General features: G+C 38.6%; 1 protein-coding gene across 15 annotated transcripts in view; it reads left to right on the top strand.

Moving 5' to 3' along the window:
- FREM1 (FRAS1 related extracellular matrix 1) overlaps positions 1–23,737 on the top strand; it is a 271,959-nt gene that overhangs the window by 219,437 nt on the left and 28,785 nt on the right. For 12 of the 15 annotated variants that reach the window (XM_054519857.2, XM_054519849.2, XM_054519856.2 and 9 more), the window contains 4 exons: positions 3,137–3,334; positions 4,074–4,218; positions 14,047–14,176; positions 18,667–18,739. In XM_054519857.2, coding sequence (XP_054375832.2) covers positions 3,137–3,334; positions 4,074–4,218; positions 14,047–14,176; positions 18,667–18,739 — 546 coding nt within the window. Of the gene's footprint in view, positions 1–3,132; positions 3,335–4,073; positions 4,219–14,046; positions 14,177–18,666; positions 18,740–23,737 lie in introns of all 15 variants that reach the window. The other 3 variants (XM_054519847.2, XM_054519859.2, XM_009244440.4) reach the window with 1 other exon arrangement.

The raw sequence follows: 23,737 nt of genomic DNA on the forward strand, positions 1-23,737 counted from the left end.
TTTTATTCCTAACTCCCCTAACCTAGGTTGAGACCTGTCTCTGTACTGTCCAACCAGGGATACTTTTCTGGGTCTCTTTGGCTGCAAATTTATACAAATTCTAAATTCTGAGTGCAGATGTTAGAGTTCCTTCCTACACTCCGTACCACAGATGGAAAAGAGGATGGAGATTGGGGAAAGTACCAGAACTTGAATCAGGTCTCTCCCAACACCAACACTCAAAGAGCATGGCTATTGTAAGAGAGTTATCTATTGGAAGTTGTGGAATTTACTGATAGGAAAATGTTGGACATATATTATAAAGTTTCTTTTTTTTGTCAAAAGTATAAGGCTTTCTTTGCAAAAAAAAAAAAATGTGTGAAAATCCCACAAGGTAAGCTTCAAAATTCCCCGCATAATTCCCCAGAACCCTCAGTCTCTTTGAGCAGAGAAGTCAAGAGGCTTTAGAAAGTGACTGACCCCACCAGCAGTGTAGGAGAGATGACACTCAGTGTCTTGCCTTCAAGAGCTTTTTCTGCCAAGACAATTTGGATGTTGATCACCGTTGAGTCATAAACTGGCCCAAATAAGTCTCCCAACTATGGGTAAACTATTCTTCTGGTGGTACCTGAGTAATTGAGGGCAAAACTGCTGCAAAACACAGGTGTATTTGACTGATACCAGCAGGCACAACCTGACATTCATTTTGTAGGAAATCTTTTCTGTCTGACCAAGATTATTGCAACTGATGCAACCTGTACTTCTCCTTTAAAGGGGTCAGGTGAGCGAGAAAAATGTGATGCCATTGCTTTCTGTGCATTTTCTGTAAATACAACACAAGTTATCAGGGGATAGAGCTTTCTTTAAAAAAAAATCTTGCAACCCAATATTTAAAAATGCTTCTGGGATACTAAGCCAGAAGATCTACTTTTGACAAAGCTAGAAGTTGAATAAGATCTAGGATATATTTTAATGTGACCAGAGACATGACAGGGGACCGTGTTGCTAGAGTTCAGATGTTTTTTTAAAAACACATGATCACAACAGGCATTTATTACTTTTGTAACACTTTCATTTTTAAGGAATTATAACATCCAAAACCAAAATAAAACAACCATCCTACATTCAAGTATTCATTTAGTATCAACTTTGGGTATTTCTTATATGGCTTAGAGGTACTTTAATTTTCCTCTTCTTCCACTAACCATCTCTCTTACTGGCCACATGGCTGAGGGAGCTTCTTCCCTCACGGGCCACAATGACAATTTAATACCCAATCTCATTGCTTTGAAAGTTGCCACACATACTCTTCAGGAGAGGAGAAGAACGACTGTGACTTTTGAAAATGTCTGTTGCTTTTTCAGTTTATAAATAACTATGTATTGTCAATAATTCATAAACTACAAGAAAAAAATTCTTGACAACCATACCACTGAAAAACCTATTGTTGGTAGCTTTCTTTTATTTTGTTCAATTAGAAATGGGATGATATTATATATACTATTTTTTATGCGTATTGCCTGTTTCCATCTTCATATATTATGAACATTTCCTTATGTCATTAACTATTCCTGATAGTTCTTGATAACTAATCATATTCCTGATAACATGATTTTTAAAGGCTGCATGGAACTCAGTCTCAGGTCGAGATGGTTTATAAATCCCCTGGTGGACTTTTCATTCTTTTTGTAAATTGCTATTATAAATAGTATTTTAGTGAATATATATCTAATCATTTTTGGATACATATCTGTTTCTGCAAGATACAGAAAAATTTTCACTATTTTGCACCCCTACCAGCAAAATATAAAAATATCTGTTTCTTCACATATTTATCAGCATGAGTTATAATTATTTCTGTTTTTTTTTTTTTTTTTTAAGAATCTTGCCAATTTGAGAGGAAAAAATGGTTGGTTGTGACAAAATTTCTTATGAAATAAACAGAGGAGGAGTTGTAATCTTTCCCCACCCCAAAACAAATGAACACGTTTGTGCAAATGCTCCCAGATTTTTGCCTATGTCTATACAAACATTATGTATAGATAAATATATATTTTTAACAAAAATAGTATTATAATTATATTCTAATTCTATTTTGCAACTTGCTAGGGTTTTTCAGTTAACACAAAATTGTGGAAATTTTTCATTATCAATTCATTTTCTCCCTTATTCTTTTGAATAGCTACAGAGTGGTTCATTCTATCATAATACACAAAAATATACATGGTCTTATCGTAGACATGAATTCTTTACTGGGGCAAACTAAGATTTACAGTAGTATCAGTTTGGTGTAAATGAAATTAAGAACCGAGAGATTAGGAGTAAGGGGAATGAAGATTCTTGTACATGTTTTGTAGTATCAGTGGTGAATCTGTTCTAATCCATCCAAACCTGCTCCGTCCGTAACCTACAACAGTCATCTTGCAAATGCAAGATGCACTGAGCTCCATACAGACTGAATGAGGTCCTTTGTTGTGTTTGAACCTACACTTCTGTTCTCACTTATGAGTAATTGCTCATCCACCATCTTCACAAATCTAGTCCACCTGTTCAGCTACCTGGCTCTCATCTTCAATGAAACAAATATGCAAATGTCTAGAAATAATCACCTTTCACTTTTTCCTTACTGAGGTATCTCTATTTTTATTCAACATTTTTGCCAGTTGAAAAAAAGACATACCAAAAAAATTTCTATATATTTGTAAACCCTCACAATTTTGTGTCTGTAAATCACTAAATACCAGGAAAATGGGAGAAGTTCTTTTGTGGAGTTAACATGAAGTCTGCTCTAGAATTCTTGGGTCAATTTTAGTGTATTCATTTAATAGACATTCCCTGGGCTTCTGTTATGGTTCAGGCACTGTGCCAGGTGCAGGGAATCCATGGGGGTAAAAGACCTGACACCTGCCCTCTTGGAACTTGTATCCTAAGTGGGAGTCAAGGTTTACAGTGGAAAATTGGCCTCTGTTCCAAGCACTGTGATATTTGCTGAGGCTATTGTGAACAGGACAGTCTTTAGCAGGAATCCACTAGTGAGGAGTATAAGGAATCCAAAACGTGGGACAGTGTGTCATTGTTGAACCAATGAAGCCCAATGTTGCATGGGGGTGAGGGGCCTTTGGACAACATTGTATGTCATTGTTGATGATCCAGGTAGACCAATTGGACAAAACAGCTCCTCGTATCACACTCTTGCATTCCCCTTCTCAAGTGGGGCTCCTGAAAAATGGCTGCTACGGGCTTTATATCACTTCCCGCGTGTTGAAGGCATCAGACCCTGACACTGAGGATGATCAGATCATCTTTAAAATTCTACAAGGCCCAAAACATGGACATCTGGAGAACACAACAACAGGTATTGGCCTCCTTAATCCTTATAATTGCCATTTTAAAATACCCAGTGGCTGGCAGGGCTAGAGAGTAATTTAATTAAGTGCAGGCCCATTTGGTAAACACTCCCCAGGGCTTACTGATAGATGCAGTTTATAAATCAATATTGCTCCTAAAGAGGGTTTGAAGCTGAGCCTTCCTAAATTTATCCTGACTTGACGAACCAAATACTGATATACAACTGTATATTTATAATTTTTTTCTCAACAGCTGATTTTAATATATTCAAAGGAACATAGTATCAGGACCAAATTTCCTATTTGTGACTAATTTTTTATTCTGTCATGAATTCTAAATGACTCTAAATGATGTCAAATCTTTTTTAAAAAGTTCTTGGTTTTTTTCCTAATGGTTTTTCTGGATTGTATATTATTTCTGCTTTATGAGCACAATAATCATAATACATCATTAAACAGGATGGCACCAAGTTACAGATTTTTATTACTGTATCTTTCTATTCTCCCTCTCTTTATTTTTATATTTTTTTAAGGCAAATATTTCTGAAGCAGTCAACTTAATGCCTAATTTAAGCTCATTGCATTTGAATTTTAAGATAGTTACAGTAATGTTAATTTCTTTTTTTAAAATGTACTTTAGCTGTTTTTTAAAGCTGTGTCTAAAATAAAATAGCCATACAATTGTGTTAGCTTTTATTTAATGTTTTGTTTGATTACCCATGATATTCATTTATTTCTTTTTTGTAGGTGAATTTATCCATGAGAAATTTAGCCAAAAGGACTTGAACAGTAAGACTATTCTTTACATCATAAACCCATCCTTGGAAGTAAATTCAGATACCATGGAATTTCAAATCATGGACCCCACAGGGAACTCGGCCACTCCTCAAATGTAAATTCTCTTGCTTATTCAGTAGTCCTATATGTTACATCCATAATGTATCTGAATATTAGGAAAGTGAAATGTTCTTTTTAAAACAGAACCCAAGAAGATAAATTAATAGGCCATTTCACAAGCTCATGGAATTTATTTTGGAGAATGAATTTTTTTTATTACTGTTTGATAGTAGGAAAGCCAATAGCTTTACAGAGTACAGAAACATTAAAAAGCTAAGTTGACGTTCATATTATGCATGTTAATGTATACACTTTTATACACAGGGAGGTTTCTGTCTTAACAATTCACTAGCATCCAACACTGAGTTTGCAGGTTCATGTAGCAATTGTGCAGCAAGAGGTCACTCTAGGACCGTGTTAGTAACTATAGCCTTCTGAAATATCTGCAGTCGGAGAAATGAGGTAGTCAAGAAGAGTTAGCCAAACATCTTCTCTTTCTCTTATGAAGAAAATTATAATTACTTGACAGTGTGTTTATAAGGTGATAAACTTATCCTGTGTAAGATGAATATAGTGTGAAGAGGAAACTAGACTTTGGAAGGTGTATAAAGGGTATGACCCTCAAAATAGCAAGAGTAACAACTCTTCAAAATTAGCAAGATTAACAGACCATAGCAATTTCACTGACTGGGTCCCTATTCTAGACTTTTCTTGAATGAAGGCCTTGAATATCTTACTTACCAGCTAACAGATAGTCATAGAAAGGTCTGTCAGAGTCCAGTTCTTCTGGTACTGTGCTGTTTTTTTGTTGGTTTGTTTGTTCATTTTGTTTGTTTGTTTTTGATACCCTCCCAGATACCCCAAAGAAAAGTTGTTCAGTTATCCTTGTTTTTAGTAGTCACCATATCCTAGTCATACTAAGCATCATAAGTGGTACAGCTCTGTTATACTCCTTTTATGATGGAGTATAGACTAAGAAAAGAAAGCTGAGAAACTCCTCTGCAGTCTTCAGAATTCTTGCATTTTCTTTTGGATCCGGAATTGTAGTTCTAAAATCTGACCAGCAGAGGTCACAGTAGTCATCGTCAGAAAAAAGCTAGCATCCTTAGCAAAACACGTTCCCAGCGTCCCACTCCGTTGCCCTGATAAAATGTAGAGCCTGGCCCAGATTTGTTAACTCCACAGACTTTTATCGAGTGGCTACTACATGCCAGGTGCACAGTACTAGGAGCTGGGGAATAGGTTAGAACAAAGTAGACCTGGCCCCTGATATTAAAATGTAATCTCGAGATTACAAAATGTAAAACATATGACCTCCACCCATTAAACTGTCTTTGCCTAAGACAAATAATTCCCAGGATCACAATCTTTATGGAAAAATATGTCAACTACTTGCAACGTCAGACAAATATCTTCCAATTCTCAAGAAAATGTAAAAAAAAAAAAAAAAAAAAAAAAAAAACCTGCTCCAAAAACGTTAGTACGTGGACTTCACTTTTTTTTTTAACATTTTAAAAATAATTCAACTAAGAAAACGTAGGAATGTTGATCAGACTTGCTACTGACCTAATGCTGACCTCTTGTCCTCCATGTGTGAGTGCAGCGTAGCTGACAGAGAATTTTCTTCCCCCAGTAATGATGCTAGGCTGATACTGCTTCACCCATAGCCCCTTTCAATCTTTGTCACTATCAAGGACATTGCTTTTGGAAGATGATTTATATTTTTAAATATACTCTCAAATTCATATGAGAATTACAGCAAAATTTGCTTAATTTAATTATAACCTTAATTGAAGCCATTTAAAATATCCTCCTGCTTTTGTTGGATATTAACTTTCATGTATCTGTGTTGGAGGTGTTTCTAGTTCAACTTGACGTAATTTGTTCATTTGTTTATGACTGAACAAAATACTGTGGCATGTGCCTACCAAGGGGTAATATAGAGAGAAGTTTTATTTGATTCTAACATATATTAGGCTATTTTGTTTATAAGGGATGGGGGGGTAAAATTACTCAGCATTTATCATCGTCATTTTTGAACGGTATAGTTGTCCTCAACCCCATTTGTAAGCAGTTGTTGTTGGAACTAGATGCACAATTTTCCAGTAAAAAACAAGGTTATGAATAGTGGCTCATCTTCCCAAGATAGCCAGCCAGAACATAGTTGCAGGTACAATATAAATTACAGCCATTTGCAATATAATTGGTGTTTGCTCTATTTCATTGCTATTCATTTAATCATCAGAACCACCTATGAGTCAGGTACCATCATAATCTGAAATTTACAGATGGGAAAACTGAGGACAGAGCTAGAAAGTGACTTTTCTAAGTGGAAATGCAGCTTTAGAGTGCATGATTTTTCTCAGCACACTGAAGAACTTCTTGCCCGTTTTAAGGACTGTGCTAATCTGGCCTGAAGGAAATGGAACACCAGGCTTGTCTTCTTTCTCTTCAAACATTGGCCACCCAGGCAAGAAAGAAGGAATACTTACTCATATAGGACCTTAAAGTTCAGTGGGATTTTTTTAAATGTACATTATAGATCTCTATATTAGTGTGCACTTTGTATCTAACACACTAGAATTTATACTATAGCTGATAAACCACTGAACTTGGAGCTAGAGGACAAGGTTTGAGCTTTGGCTCTGCCCTTCATCTAGTAACTGTTCAAGCCTTAGTTATCTCTTCTGTAAAATGGGAGCGATACTACAATTTGTTTAGAAAAACAAATGAAATGTGTAATGTATATGAAAGCATCTTGTGTATTTAGACTCCTTAACAAATGCAACTTGTGGTGGTGATTACTGTTGTAGTTAATTCATGTAGGTACAATAATTGACTAAAGCAGTATCCCGGAAACATTTGGTGGATTAGAAAGCCTGCCTCTAATTAGAAATTGATCCTGGGATGAATCACAAAGTGAACAGTCAATATGCATATTAATCAATGAGCTAAATGCTGTGGAACTTTGTGTTGTTCTTTGGCTTAGACAGGATTAATAGATTCATATTCCTCATATTTGAAGGGGTGAAACCTCTGTGATAAAGCTAAAGGGACTGCGGGGTGCCATCTGGAACAGAAATGGACCTGTTTTAGAGCACGGGAAGGACCCCTGTTCAGTGGAAAATTCAGAATCTTGACTGTTGGTCAGTTTTGGCTATTGCAGGATTCCTATGGAGTCCTGAAGGATGAATAGATGCTCTACTATAAAAAGCGTTAGGAAATGCTTGTTTCATGAGCTTCATCAAATTATTGCCAGCTAGCTAGCTTGCATGCTTGTTTAACTGCATCACATCCTAGAATCATCGAGATGTGCGTGTGGATTGGGAATCTCTCAGAAATGAAGCCTAGGCAGCAAATCTCAACCCAACTGGGCTATAGAATCACCTCTCTCTACCTGCCACCCCACACACAGGCAGAATAGCTCGGGGAACAAGTTTTTCATGGAATACATCTGGGAGTCACTTTATTGTAAATAGAAATTATTTTATAATGCTGATATCCATGGAAATTTGCATAAAGATTTAGATTTAGCTAAATGCCTACATTTCAGGCACTGTGCTAGGTGTTTTCATGAATTGTCTAATTTTATCTGCAAAACACAATCCTCTGAGGATAAGGAAATGAAGCTCAAGGCTTTTAAGTAATTATCCTGAAGTCACTGGAGAATGAACCCTGACCTCCAGACCTAAGTGAGTGCTCATCTTATTGCCTCACCCCTTGGCTGCACCCCCTCAAGCTTGTGCCTGTTTTCTAGTCCAAGTTGAATCTCCAAGATGATCCACAGAAGCCCCAAACTAAATTACACAGGACCCACATCATTCATGAAAAGCGCTTTTGTGGACCACAGAATGTGGCCAACTTCTGACCAAAGTTGTTTTCCTAATACAGCTTCCACATAGACCTCTTTCTTGTGCCCACTGGAGAAAAGTGAACTTCAAAAGCAATGTTGAATGCAGAAGTCCTCGGTAACTCAGTGACTGTTTCTCCGGTTCTGCACTCTGATTCTTCGCCTCCCTCTGGCAACTCACATTCTAACTGTTCTGTTGTCCATTTTTGGCTTTAAAAGAGAAGGGACAGAAGAATAAAAGGAATTTCCATCAGGCAAACTTTGCGATGTTTAGCAGCTTTTATGAAACACCAGATAGGGGAAGGTGTTTGGCTAGCTAATACCTGTACATTACCTGCAAGCCAGGAGTTAAGGTTTTTGTCTTCAGACTAGATCTTAGGAAAGCACAGAGGAAGGGAAGGAAAATAGCACTTATTAAGCACCCACTGTGTACAGGTGCTTTATACATATTAACTAATTTTAATTTTAATCATTTGACATAAGTGTAATTCTCCTCATTTTTAAGATAATGAAAACCGAGGCCCAGAGAGACTGAGTAACTGACCGTAATCACACACTAAATCACACACTAATCAGTGGTTACAAGGTGTGCTTGATTCTAAAGCACTTGTTTTGGGTACTCACTATGCTGCCTCTTGGCTAAACACTGTTTCCCCATTATCAAGAGAAAAAGAGAAAAATGAAAACACAGGTGTTCACAGCATTCGATTATGGAGTTTAATAGCATCATCTTTGAATTGATAAGTCTTAGATTGGATACTTGAAAAATATTTTTTAACATTTTCGGGAATTCTTGTCACATGCTACTTGATTATAAATGAAGATATAGTTATAAGGGTAGTAATTTAATCACAATTTTAGCTTCTGTAAACCTTTTGCTGAGAAGCTCAAAATACTTAACAAGAATTCACGAAGGTTCACTTAACCCCTTTGAAGTACAGACTTATCATTATTGCACTTTGTAATAATTACATTATTATAGGAAGCAAGGAAACTGAGGCATAGACAGGCTAAATATCTTTTTCACAGACTCTTGTTAACCTGGATTAATGCCCCAATTCCTAAACCGGTGATTTAACTCCAGGTATTTCTTTCAGCTTCTTGTTTCTTCATAAATGAATCAAATAGCTGGAAAATAAAATATCAGAAAGAACATATTTATTACTCCAGGACAGGGTGTCTCAACATTGGCACTATAGGCATTTTGAGACAGACCATTTGGTGTCACAGGGGAGTCTCCTGGGCACTGCAGAACATTCAGCAGCACCCCAGGCCTCTCTCAGCTGAAGTCCAGCACCATCCTCTTCCCAGTGGTGGCAATTAATACCATCTCCAGAAAATGCCAAATGTTAAGAATTACATGCATGCCTTAGAAAATAGCATACATATGTTTTAAGAAATTATGAATTATGTTAGAATGCTCATTTATCAATGCCATCTTTCTCTCTATGCTAATAAAACCTAACAATAGTCAAAGAATCCAGAATAAGTCAGGGCTAGAGAAAACATGTGAGGATCATCTAGCCTAGCATTTTTTTCCAAGTGTGTGAAAGATGATGTTAGTAAGGTTGGGGAGACAAATATTTTCGTTGGTTGTATTAGTCTGTTTTCACACTGCTGATAAAGACATACCTGAGACTGGGTAATTTAGAAAGAAAAAGAGGTTTAATGAACTCATAGTTCCAAATAGTTGGGGAGGACTCACAAGCATGGCGGAAGGCAAAAGGCAAGTCTTACATGGTGGCAGCAAGAGAGAATGAGAGCCAGGTAAAAAGGGGAACCCCTTATAAAGTCATCAGATCTCGTGAGACTTATTCACTACCACAAGAACAGTATGGTGGAAACCACCCCCATGATTCAATTATCTCCCACCAGGTCCCTCCCACAACATGTGGGAATTATGAGAGCTACAATTCAAGATGAGCGACAATTCAACATGTGGGAATACAGCCAAACCATATCAATGGTCAACTTAGCTCAGGAGACAGTGGGATATACAAGATTCATTCATTCAGTTAACAGACATTTAATGAGCACTCACCATGTTTTAGATGCTCTACAAGACACCTGGGTTATCACAATGAACCAAAGACCTGTGCTTCCTTGGAGCATACATAGGATCTAAATCAATGTGATAGTATGCTTGCTGTATGTGGTACATGCTCTGGAAAAAAGAAAAACTTGACCAGGAGAAGGGGGATCAGAAGTGCTGTGTTTGGGAAAGACATTGTGATTTTAAATTGGGTGTTTAAACAACATTTCCTTTACCTGACTGTTTAGAGCTGGTGAGTGACAGAGGGACCTGAAGCCTCACAAGTTCAAATCCAATTTTATTTCCACTGCTCCGTGCCATGTCTTCCACTTACAACAGTGGTTTTCAGGGATCTGAATTCGTCTTCACATTGAACCAGCTTTTGCTTTCTTTTTTTTTTTTTTTTTTTTTTTTTTTTTGTTGAGACGGAGTCTTGCTCTGCCACCCAGGCTGGAGTGCAGTGGCGTGATCTCGGCTCACTGCAACCTCTGTCTCTCGGTGAACCAGCTTTTTCTATTGTGATGAACACATTAAAACCACATATGGAAGAAGTTCTCAAGTGGGGGTGACTTTTCTCCCAAGGAGCATTTGTCAAGGTCCGGAAACAGTTTTGGTTGTCGTGACTAGAGGGAAGTGGTGCTACTACATCTAATGCGAGGAGGACAGGGATGCTGCTAAACATCATTCCCACACAGGACAGCCTCCCGCAGCAAAGAATTGTCTGGTCCAAAATGGTTGGGAAAGCCTGACTTAGAGACTTAGGGAGTTTTCCCCTCCTGCTAAATGACTTGAAGTGATTGCCACATGGGTTACACATAAAATGTGTGCATGGCATACAGTTCTGACCGTAAAATGAGCTTCACTCAATGGTGACAGGAAACTGGAAGCACTGTTAAGATGGGAAGATATGAACCAATCATTATCTACATGACACCTACACATCTAGAACTTTACAAATTTCTCTCATGGGCTCCTGGATCTGGACATTTACGTGATACCAGGCATATAGCTGTGTGGCTTCTTGCAGGAAAAATTCCCAAGTGATTGACTACATCTCTTATTTTTCTTCCAAGTGTTTGTGTACAGTTTAAGCAATCACAGTCTCAGCGTAGAAAGATCTTCTCAAATACAGTATTGCAAAAAGCAAAAAAAAAAAAAACCATTCAAAACATATATTGTACATATTCTGTGGGTATGCAGGTGCTTTGCTATTTAGATATTTTTCTCAAAAATATATAGCCCGGCTTAAATTTCACGGCTTTTCAATAGCTCTTTATTATTTGTAGCAAATAATTTTAAGAAAATAAAATAGAGCATTGTGTAATGACAACCCTGACCTATAAGCATTATGCAGCATTCAAATGGTGCATCAGGGAAATGCATGCACATTCCCAAACAGTAAGACCCTTTATACCTTGAAGCTGAACAGCCATCTGAATGTTTCCCTTCTGGATTTAGATCAGAAATCAAATTGCATTTAGCTTTTCGCCTTGAGGTCACCAGGATCTACAGAATGGCATTGACAGATTTTTACTTGTCATGGTTAGCATTAGCAATGGATGAATTTTCAGAAGGATTGGACATTGAAACTCATTTGAACCCTATTGATGGCTGAAATCCATGCAAATGTATTTGTTTCAGTCTTTCCCACTGTCCTCCTTTCCTTCCCATTTCATCTTTCTCTCTTTTCCCCTAATCCATCTTGCTGACTTTTTTTTTCTTTCTCATTCACCTGGATCCTTGTGGGATTCCTTGCAACATATTTCTATTGGCATTTATGATATCCTTGTTGTTTGTTATCTTGTAATTCTTTAGGCACACACTAATCCCTCCTATCTGTGGGAGATATGTTCTAAGACCTCCAGTGGATGTCTGAAAGTGCAAATAGTATTGAACCCTATGTACACTATGCTTTTTCCTATACTGCACATATATCACTAGGATAAAGTTTAATGTACAAGCTAGGCACAGTAAGAGATTAATAACTAATAAAATAGAACATCTATCATGGGATGCCAGCATCACTACTCTTGCACTTTGGGGCCATGATTACGTAAAATTAGAGTGACTTGAACACAAGCACTGTGACACTGTGGCAGTCAATCTGATAACCAAGCCAGCTACAGAGTGACTAATGGGCAGGTAGCGTCTACTGTGTGGATGTGCTGGACAAAGGGATGATTCTTGCCCCGAGTGGAAGAGCAGGGGATGATGTGAGATTTCATCACACTACTCAGAACAGCGTGATGTTTAAAACTTATGAATTATTTGTTTCTGGGATTTTTCACTTAATATTTTCAGATCACGGTTGACCACAAGTAACTGAAAACTTCAGAAAGCAAATTGTGAAAAAGAGGGATTATCGTAATCATTTATTTCTGCTTCTTGATCTGTTTCATGCAAGATTTAAATTCAGTTGCATCAGAGACCCATGAAGTTTCCAATATTTTTTTAATGCAAGGATCCTCTTTTCTTGTTTAAAATTTTATTAATATGAAGTAGCAATAAACTCAGACAATAAATTTTAAATCTGATTGAATAAACATGTATGTTTATATAGATTCATGAGCCCCTGTAATAATTCCATGCTCTCACCCTACCCTTGCCCCCAGCCCATGATGCTCAGCTATGAACCTACACTGTTGAGTTTATCTGGCTGGTGAGCTTAATCCATAGAACATGACTTTGACACATGATCAGTGTGGACACAGTGATTATTTGAAGACAAACTTCCTCCCTAATATGAATGGCCCCAGGAAAGCCTGGAGAGTGTGTAAAATGTGTGAACACATGTTCCATATGGTAGTACCCAGAATTTCTAGTTCCACAAAAAAAGAAAGAAATTATAATAAACTTAAAAGTTGAGAGGAAAGAGTCTGAATCTGACTAGAGGTTTGGGAAGTACAAGTAAGGCAACCACTAAGGATTTTGTAAATCTAGAATAAAAGGCAACTGAATAGAAAACAATGGAGGTGCAGTTAACAATTGTAGTGAAGGTTGCTTGTGTCTTTATCCTGCTCTATAGTAAGGTTACAGATGGCAAAAAAAAAGGCAAGACCTCAAAAAGGAAAATGTTTCTGGGTAAAGATAAAACCGTGTTGCGCTGCTTGAGCTCACAAAAGAGTTGCAAAGAACTTCAGTTGGGGAGAGAAATGGTAGAGGATGGATGGAAGATTTGGCATTAGATTTGTGCTTGAATTTCATCTCTGCTATTAGCTTTGTCATGACTTTTTGCCTTTAAGTTAGTTACTTAACCTCTCTGAAGCTTGTTTGTTTGTTTTTGAAAAAAAATGTTCCTCTCTAGATGAAGATTAAAGAAGACAATTTCCACCAAATGTTGGACTCACTAAATATATTGTAGAAAGAAAGACTATCCTCTATTTATCAGGTTTATTTAGTTATATAGTTGCATCCAAGCCTCATACCAGTAGAGTCCTTTTTTTATGCACAGAAAGAGAAACAAATAACACTTATGAAACACCTGTACATTTTAATTCCCAAGCACGTCCTCAAAAATATTTTGTTATTAAACTGAACCCAAGTTCAGAGAATATCTCTGTCTGGAATTGTTCTTGTTGTACCAATTATCCTTATCTAAATGATAAGATAGAAGACTTCCTATCAGTGTCTTTTCCAAAAAGGAATGTCTGCTTGAACTTAACAACTGCTGGTTCCTTTCCCTTCGAAACATTCAAGATTGAGTCCCCTTTTAGCTGTAAATATCTGTGGGACATTCAGCAGCCTTTTAACCTTAGATTCTTCATTTGTAAAATGGAATTCTAATCCTTGCTCTGTCTACCTTACAGGGTTGTTGTAAGGGTCAAATGAGATAACATTAGTATAAATTCTTTGTGAACTAAAATGTGTCAAGTAAGTCTAAGGAATTTCCATCACTGGTGTAGGTTGATCAACCACCTTTTTCCACTCAGTCCACTCAGCGGAGAATCCCTATAGGCATATACTATGCATTCTCATGATTTCTCTTTTCCTTTCATGCACAGTTTGGAACTGAAGTGGTCTCATATTGAATGGTCACAGACCGAATATGAAGTCTGTGAGAATGTGGGTGTGTTGCCCTTGGAAATTATCAGAAGGGGATATTCCATGGACTCGGCCTTTGTGGGTATAAAGGTAACGACTCTGAAATGTAAATTATCAAGCTAAAACTTATGTTGCTCGTTGGTGTCTTTCATTATATTTTTTTTAGAAAAATTCAGAGTGACCAAGGAAATTTCAAATTGCAGGGAGATCCCACTATTCTGAGGATTCTAAGCACAAAACCTCCTTGGCCCTCCATCCATCATCTAGGTTCATAAACTCTGAGATATGATTTTTTAGTGTATGTGTTGCTGAAGCTAGCACAAGAGACATTATTATTATTATTATTATTATTATTATTATTGTTATTTTGAGACAAAGTCTCGCTCTTGTCGCCCAGGCTGGAGTGCAATGGCAAAATCTCGGCTCACAGCAACCTCCGCCTCCCAGGTTCAAGTGATTCTCCTGCCTCAGGCTCCCAAGTAGCTGGGATTACAGGCACCTGCCACCACACCCCACTAATTTTTGTATTTTTAGTGGAGATGGGGTTTCACCATGTTGGCCAGGCTGGTCTCGAACTCCTCACCTCAGGCGATCCATCCACCTTGGCCTTCGAAAGTGCTGGGATTACAAGCGTGAGCCACCTTGCCTGGCTGAGATATTAATTTTTAAAATCCGTTTTTAATTTTGAAAGCTGTTATTTGTTTCTATAAACTCTTTAGACTTTGAGGTTTTATTTCACAGGGAGCTATATTCAACTTGTGAACTTGGGCTGAACTCTGCTTTAGAAAGAGACGTTGTAAAATTTACAAGAAAAAAACAAACAACCCCATCAAAAAGTGGGCGAAGGACATGAACAGACACTTCTCAAAAGAAGACATTTATGCAGCCAAAAAACACATGAAAAAATGCTCACCATCACTGGCCATCAGAGAAATGCAAATCAAAACCACAATGAGATACCATCTCACACCAGTTAGAATGGCAATCATTAAAAAGTCAGGAAACAACAGGTGCTGGAGAGGATGTGGAGAAATAGGAACACTTTTACACTGTTGGTGGGACTGTAAACTAGTTCAACCCTTGTGGAAGTCAGTGTGGCGATTCCTCAGGGATCTAGAACTAGAAATTCCATTCGACCCAGCCATCCCATTACTGGGTATATACCCAAAGGACTATAAATCATGCTGCTATAAAGACACATGCACACGTATGTTTATTGCCGCATTATTCACAATAGCAAAGACTTGGAACCAACCCAAATGTCCAACAATGATAGACTGGATTAAGAAAATGTGGCACATATACACCATGGAATACTATGCAGCCATAAAAAATGATGAGTTCACGTCCTTTGTAGGGACATGGATGAAATTGGAAATCATCATTCTCAGTAAACTATCGCAAGAACAAAAAACCAAACACCGCATATTCTCACTCATAGGTGGGAATTGAACAATGAGAACACATGGACACAGGAAGGGGAACATCACACTTTGGGGACTGTTGTGGGGTGGGGGGAGGGGGGAGGGATAGCATTGGGAGATATACCTAATGCTAGATGACGAGTTGGTGGGTGCAGCGTACCAGCATGGCACATGTATACATATGTAACTTACCTGCACATTGTGCACATGTACCATAAAACCTAAAGTATAATAATAATAATAATAATAATAAAAGAAAAAGAAAAAAAAAAAAAAAGATTGGAAACATGCAAAGCACTATTTTAATCAATTGAGCTCACTTTGACTTCTGTGCTTCTTCAACTCTGCCTCCATTGAAATGTATGCACAAACTTTGGAAGGTTGAGAGTTTGGGAAAATTATAATTTGGGGGAATAAAATACACAGCAGATACTATTTCAAAAAAGATTATCCTGCTACATCAATAAAGACCGTAACAAGGCAAAAAAAAAAAAAAAAAAAAAAGAGACGTTGTATGCAAGACATTCTGTGGGGTACCCAGAGCAAATTTCAGTCCCAACAGGCTTTCTCTTAGTATGCACCTCAGTCACTTCCCATGGGCTCAGTTGATGAGGCAAATAGGCAGCTTAAACCCATCTATCTTAAGAGTTGTCCAAGCCATACAAAATTAAGAGAGCATATACTAATACAGGCACCCTGAAATATGAAGAATTTTCAGTTAACCACTTCTAGATCAGTCAACTTGCTATTTCTTTTCATTGATGTGACCCATGAAGCACAACCTATGGCTTCTAGAATTGAAGAATTTTTTTTTAGGAGTCATTATAACAAGAGCACTTCAAGAGAATGAGAGCATTAAACAGTTGTACACACTAATGATGGAGAATGAGCTGTAAAGACTCCCCCCCACGCCATCCCCCCGCCATCTGATGAAAAAGACACTGGTATTAGCTTCTGGGGAAAAGGCCATTTCTGTTAAGTCTCAATTTAATAATGAATTCAAATCACCCTCAGAAGCCTGGAAACATAAATTTGACCATATCCAGGCTCAGTATTTATCTTTCCAGTGGACACAGGTTCTTTTTCCTAGATGTGTTGGTTACTTTTTTGTTGTTAAGACAGAAGAAAACTTGGCATGCCCTATAGTTTTCCAGAAGATTGCTTATGGAATAAGGAAGAATCTGCCTGGATGGTTTTCTAATAATCCTCCAGTCCTCCACAGAAAGCACCATATGCTCTAGGCTGGAGTTTTGGGCCACGCCACCATTCACCTTGCCAGGTAGAAAGAACAGGCATGGTGTTACATGGAACTTTATGCTTATTTATGCTGAAAGTGCACAACAAACCTGCCAGCTGAGTGTGCAGGCCTTCATCAAGCACAGTCCCAGAGTCTTTCAGGACAACTCTACCCTGAGCACAACCTACAGCCTTACACTAGAGCTTGGCTGCTTGACTGGGAGCAGGGAAAGAGGTGGTGCTTTCACCCTGTGTGGATTGCCCTGGTTTGAATTGTGCACCTTCACCTGACTGATTTCTCCAACCACCTTGCCTCAGACCATTCCTTTTCCCACATAGGATTCTGTAAACTCAGTGGTAGTAAATACTAGGTAATTGGACGTGCAAGAACCATGCAGGGAAATGCAACTTCCAGCATATGGTGGGTACAGGTGTACAATGGGCTGCCTTTTCACAATGAAAGGTGGTTCCGGAGGAGCCTTGGCATTGTAGACAAAGAGCAAATGGAAGCTTAGGAAGGTACTACCCTTTTCCAGCAAAATGTTTCCACTGCTAATCAGTTGATATATGAGGGGGCCTTTGATTTGAAATGGACATATTGTCTGAGACCATAGAAGTAGGAATTGTTCAGCTTTTCATTATGCACTTCATTCTTTTGTAAGAAGGTACAGAAATGTATTATCCCACATTCCTGACCGTCTTAAACATCTAAAAAATATGCACAAGTAACAGCTGCCTGTTGTGCTTGCACACGGTTCTCGTTTGATGACTTATTTTTCAAATCAGCCAAAGACACTTTTTTTTGTTTTTTTGAGATGGAATCTCACTCTGTCACCCGGGCTGGAGTGCAATGGCACCATCTCGGCTCACTGCAACCTCTACCTCCCAAGTTCAAGCTATTATCCTGCCTCAGCCTCCCCAGGAGCTGGGATTACAGGCGGCCGCCACCATGCCTGGCCAATTGTTTTGTTTTTGGTAGAGATGGGGTTTCACCATGTTGGCCAGGTTGGTCTTGAACTCCTGACCTCAAGTGATCCACCCACCTCTGCCTCCCAGAGTGCTGGGATTACAGGCGTGAGCCACCGTGCCGGCTCAAGGACACTTCTTAACATGTGTTTGGGCACCCTTTGGGTGGAATTCAAGGCCATGACTTCAGAGCACTAACATCGCCTCTTTGGTTTTTAGCCTTGGGGCTGGAGCTGAGAAGCAGGGGTGTATCAATAGTCTCCTTAGACTAGGGCATTTTTGTTGTTGTTTTAAAACACCTACTTGACGGGGTCCTTGAAAGTCCTTGGTTTTGGGTGTGGATTTCCTTTGTCTGGCTGTTCACCAGGTCTGCCAGTTCCACAAAACTCTCCTTTCATGTTTGTGAAGAGTGATGGTTTCATCCAGACAGGAAAATGAACCAGATGTGTTTGAGTTAATCTAGTCTAAAGGCTTTCAGTGCCCTGGAGCTTGCAGGATACCTCCAAGCTAGCTGACAGATCATCACACGGGTTGTCGGGGGTACCTGCTTTTTCTTCTCCTCATCAATTTTCTCCCTCCTTTTCTTTTGAGGGACTATTTTAAAACCAAATTGAGGTAGAAGGAAGGTAATAAAATTGTGCTTGCAACAAAGACAAAAATATAGTTTAAAATTCATGTTCCTTTCTTCAATAACTAAATCATTTATAAAGGAAAAACCAAACAAAACAAAAGCTTTCCTTTCCATTGATATTAGCCTAGCAAAAAGTCAACTTTAAGGAAAATCCATGTTGCCTGGATCCCAAATGGCTTATATAATTTAAAAAAAAAAAACCCTACTTAATATTAAAAACAGATTTAAGAGCATGAGTTTAGTCTGGTATGAGGGAGAATAGCTGTTTCTCTATTGTAGAATATTTATTTTTATTTTAAAAAGATTTTTTTTTCCCTCCTAAGGTCAACCAAGTGTCAGCTACAGTTGGAAAAGATTTCACCGTGACTCCATCTAAACTGATTCAGTTTGACCCAGGTACATTTTGTGTCTGCAGTTTGTTTTATGTGTTTTGTTTTATTTTGTAGGCATGTCTGGAGATTGTAGAGAAGACAGAATATTACACAACTTTGGCCAACTAGAAACTCCTCAGGGAGCCATACCACCCCACTCTAAAAGAGAGGTGTTTGGATTTGAGGTTTTGCCCTTATTTTTTTTTTTTTTATAACAAGTGAATTTTGATTTCAAATGAGAAGAAAGATTATAATAAATATGAGATATCAAAGCAAACATCCAAGACAATCCAGAAAAAATAGTCATTTAGAAATTATTTGAAATTCTAACACAAAACTGTTATAGTTTAATTGCCTCAGATTTTTTATGAAAATTTTCAGAATGTTATGTTTATATGGATTCCTAAAGGGCATTTCTAAATGGTCCCTCATGGAATAGGTTGGTATTAGGAGATTACAGGGGAAATTATTATTTAGTTAAGTAGCACTTATTTTGTTTTAAATTTGTGGAAAAATTTTGCTAGGTGCAAGTGGAAATAAAAAAGGCTGGTACTTGCTCTCAAGTGTGTTCCATTGTGTGAGAAACACAGGCAAGAAAACACTCACTGATAGTGCACTGGGACCCAAAAGATGAGCTGTTGTTTGGGCTAAGAGAAATCTTGGAAGACTTCCCAGGGGAGGCAGTATTTTAGCATTTAGATGAAGAAGAAAACTCCAGGATGAAGGACTAACACAAAAGCACCAACACACCTTTGGGGAACTGTGCCTAAAGCTGAGGCTGGAGCCTGGCCATCTTTTCCTGGCTTCTGTGGATGGGACAGGTAGCTCTGCCTCACTCACTGCATGCCACTCTATTTCCCTGGGGTTTGAGATGGATCTGAATCAAATGTGGGGGCTTGGGAGCGGCAAATACAATGGGCCTGGAGAAGCAGACAGGACTGTGGCTTTGTGCTTTCCGGCCAAGGAGATGTTCTGCACACTGAGAACACTCCTCTAAGTGTGAACTCTTGACATCATCTGCCACTAACTCATAAAGGGTAGAGCAAAGGCAAAAGAAAATGGCCTAAGTATCAGCACCCCCTCAAAATTGCCTATCTTAATGTCAAACACAGAAAAGAAATGGCTCTCTGCAGTTCACTGCAAGTAGCATGATGCTTGAGGACTGTGTTAGTTTCTTAAGGCTGTCATAACACGGCATCAAACACTGGGTAGCTTGAAACAGAGACATCGAGTGTCTCAGTTCTGGAGGCTAGAGGTCCAAGATCAAGCTGTCAGCATGAAGGATTACTTCTGAATCGATTCCATGCCTCTCTTCCATGCTTCTGGTGGCTGGGTGGCAAACGCCGGCATTCTTAGTGTCTGCTGCCTCACCCGCATCTCTGCTTTCATCTTCATGTAGTATTCTCCTTGTGTGCATGTCTGTGTTATAAAGTCCCTGCCCCTTTTTTTTTTTTTTGAGATGGAGTCACGCTGCGTCACCCAGGCTGGAGTGCAGTGGTGAAATCTCAGCTCACTGCAACCTCCGCCTCCCGGGTTCAAGCAATTATCCTGCCTTGGCCTCCCGAGTAGCTGGGACTACAGGCGCACACCACCACACCTGGCTAATTTTTTTTGTATTTTTAGTAGAGACGGGGTTTCACCATATTGGCCAGACTGGTCTCGAACTCCTGACTTTGTGATCTGCCTGCCCCAGCCTCCCAAAGTGCTGGGATTACAGGCATGAGCCACTGTGCCCAGCCAAGTCCCCCTTTTTATACAATACCAGTCATAATGGATGAGGAGCCCACCTTATTCCAGTATGACCTCACATTAACTAATTACACCTGTAATTACCCTAGTTCCAAATAAGGTCACATTCAGAGGTACTGAAAGTGAGGACGTGAATTTTTTAGAAATGCAATTCAGCCTGTAACAGTGAACCTTCACTTCGACATGCGAAAATCTGTATTTTGTTTTTGGTCTCCTTCCTGTGATATTTAACATTCTAACTCAGATAAACTGGTTCTTCCGGCTGACCTCCTTTTGTGGGAAGAGATCCTTTTACATATGGGAAAGATTCCTGTTATTTATGTGCTGTTTACTCCCACACTGGTACAGGCTCTTGCGGCCAACCCAACAATCCCTACAATGAAATGGTGAGATGATTTGCACTATGTCCCTTCCTACTTCATGTTAAGGCAGTTCCAACTTTTCCATTTCTTGAGTCTTTGCCATATGTCATCTTCGTAATTTGAGGTCTGTTTGCTACAAGATCAGGAGTAATTCTGGCTGCTAGTAGGTTTCAGGAGCCCATCAGGTGCTCTGTTTGGACTGATAGGAGCTAGAATGTGTCACACTACAAGAGACTCTGAAATCTATCTCTTGGAGATTCCACTGGATAAGATAAATACCCATTTGTCTAGAAGAGCTGACATGCTGTTTTGAGTAGATACTAATGACTTCTGGGGGCTCTAAAAAATCTTATGATTTTAGATACTATTTAGACAATTTAAGAAATAATATAAGCATATCTTATAACTTAAGAAGAAAACAATTGGCTGTTCATTGTTTTAGAATTTATTAACCCAGAAGTAGTTTTACAAACTGAAATCTTGCTTTAGAGAATTTTGAAGTTCTCCATGTCCACAGGTCCAGTAAATATTTACTCCTATCTTGTTAATCCTTGCCTCTTCTGGGTCTGGTGTCCTCATCCCCATATCCACCCCTTTTACCGAGGGAAATCAATTTGTTTCTTTTAAAACGGCAGCTTCCATGATTGGGTGAAGAAACAGAGTGAAAAACCGAAGACAGTGGGATGCCATAAGGTTTGAGAACTCTTACGTGGTAGCTGGAAGGAAGCTTGCCTTGAAGTTGCAACTATGCTACCAAACCAAAAAAATACCAAACAAACAAAAGCAAACCCTAACTACTTTGCATTCAGCTATTGTGACTAGTCTTGAGTGGATATAAAAATACTCCTAAGAAAATGATTGTTTTCCTTTAAAATATGCATTATTGAAAGGCTTGCAGCATTCTTAATTGATACTTCATCATTCCTTAGAGTCAAAATGTTTTCCAAGGGAACAGATCTTTAATGTGGCATTTACTAAAAAATATTGAGAAAATATCTTTCAATAGAGAAATCTGCTTTGCAGGAAAACATCCAGGAACTCACCTACCCTGTAAAGTGGAATATGTCTGCATAAAATGACACCTCTCTTTTCTCTTCAGCACCTTTTGTTTTGTGGGAACAGGGAGCCAGTCCAAGCCTTCTGAAAATGCTTGTATGTCTCAGGGACTTAGCAAATACTTTGCACCTTGAAAGTGAAAGAGGAAGGGAAAAAATGATAAAGTTTTTACTTCCAATCTCATTAACCTAAAGAGTTAGTTCTCTGTGCACACCTGGAAGGCATAGAAACCAAGTTGGAATGCACACAAACAAATCAGAAGCACTTAAATGAAACTCAAAAGATATTTTCTGTAACCCCTAACCATCTGGTTCTACTCTGTAAGGTCCAACAAAAACCTTAAGTTTTTTGTTCTTTGTTTTTTGTGTTTGTTTGTTTGTTTGGGGGGTACTATAATTTAAAAAAATTAACCTTAAAATAAGAGAGTCGGTTGGGAGTTGGAAATATTTTTTTGTATTGGATTTTATTTACATAATCCTTAACTTTATGGTCTTTGAGGGTCAGAACAGTCCTCCAAATACTAATAATCATATTATTCATATGCTTTCTTCATTGACCACCTCTTATCTTTTCATGCCAGTTGTATTACAGCAGCTGTCTATGTGGTCTCCAAACTTCTAGCCTATCTGTCTATCTGCCTGGATCTCCAGACTTTCTCACATAACACTCTCAGGTTCATTTTGCTAATCCACTTTCAGCATGTCACTTCTTTGTTCAAGAACCTTCCCTGTTGCCTGTGTTGTAAAGTCTGAATGTGGCCAGGTGCCCAGGGCTCTCTGCAGTCTGGCTACAAATAATCTTTGCAGCCTTATGGCCTCCTGTCCACCCATGTAACCTCTCTATTCCAGCCAGCTAATTCACTCACCTTTCCCGAGTCAAGACCTCTACTTTGCTATCTTCCTGTCTTTACTTATGTTGTTTTCCTGTTTCCTCCCTCCTAATCCTTTCACTTCTAAAGCCCACATTTATATAGCCTCTACAATCTATTCTGTATCTTTTAGTAGGTAAACATACATAGCTTTCAATAATTATTTGACTTTTCTGGTTTTGCTTCTGTCTCCTCCAAAAGATTTTAAGCTCCTTTAGATCAGGGTTTGGCTTATGTTACACCTCTGGTATTCTCCATAGCATCTAATGCAAAGATAAGCATATCATAAGTACAAAATATATATTTTGATGTATTGATTTATCCATCCATGAGATGGGAATTGTATGGTATTATTATACATACTAGATGCTTCAACTTCTGCTTTTGCAAAGACTGTGAACCTAATTGATTTAAGAACTCAGTACTGAAAACTTAATAAATTAGCTGTCAGCCTGTTTTTTAATAAAATACATTTATTCCAAATACACCTAATTTTTTCCCCTCTAAGTGCAGCCAGCCAAAAGTAGAAGAAGTGGATAGCTTCACCTTTCCATTGACTTCTGTTGAGGATTGAAGAGACTGATTAGATCATGAGATCTATGTGAGGCATACCTTCAAGAAAGAGGCCACCATATAGATAGACAGTTGAGAGGTATAAGTCTGTAGAAGGCAATCTGCAAGATAAAAGAGTCGTTTTTTGGAGATGGGGACAAGGTCTCACTCTGTTGCCCAGGCTGGTTGACCTTCTGGGCTCAAGCCATCCTCCCACCTCAGCCTCCTGAGTAGTTGGGATCACAGGCATGTGCCACCATGCCCACCTAATTTTTGTTTTTGTTTTTGTTTTATTGTAGAGACGGGGTTTTGCTCTGTTGGCCAGGCTGGTCTCAAACTCCTGAGCTAAAGTGACCTGCCCGCCTTGGCCTCCCAAAGTGCTGGGATTACAGTTGTTTACCACTGCACCCGGCCAAGAGTTATATTTTTAAGAGAA

Source organism: Pongo abelii, chromosome 13 (assembly GCF_028885655.2).
Source record: "Pongo abelii isolate AG06213 chromosome 13, NHGRI_mPonAbe1-v2.0_pri, whole genome shotgun sequence".
Taxonomy (NCBI): domain Eukaryota; kingdom Metazoa; phylum Chordata; class Mammalia; order Primates; family Hominidae; genus Pongo; species Pongo abelii.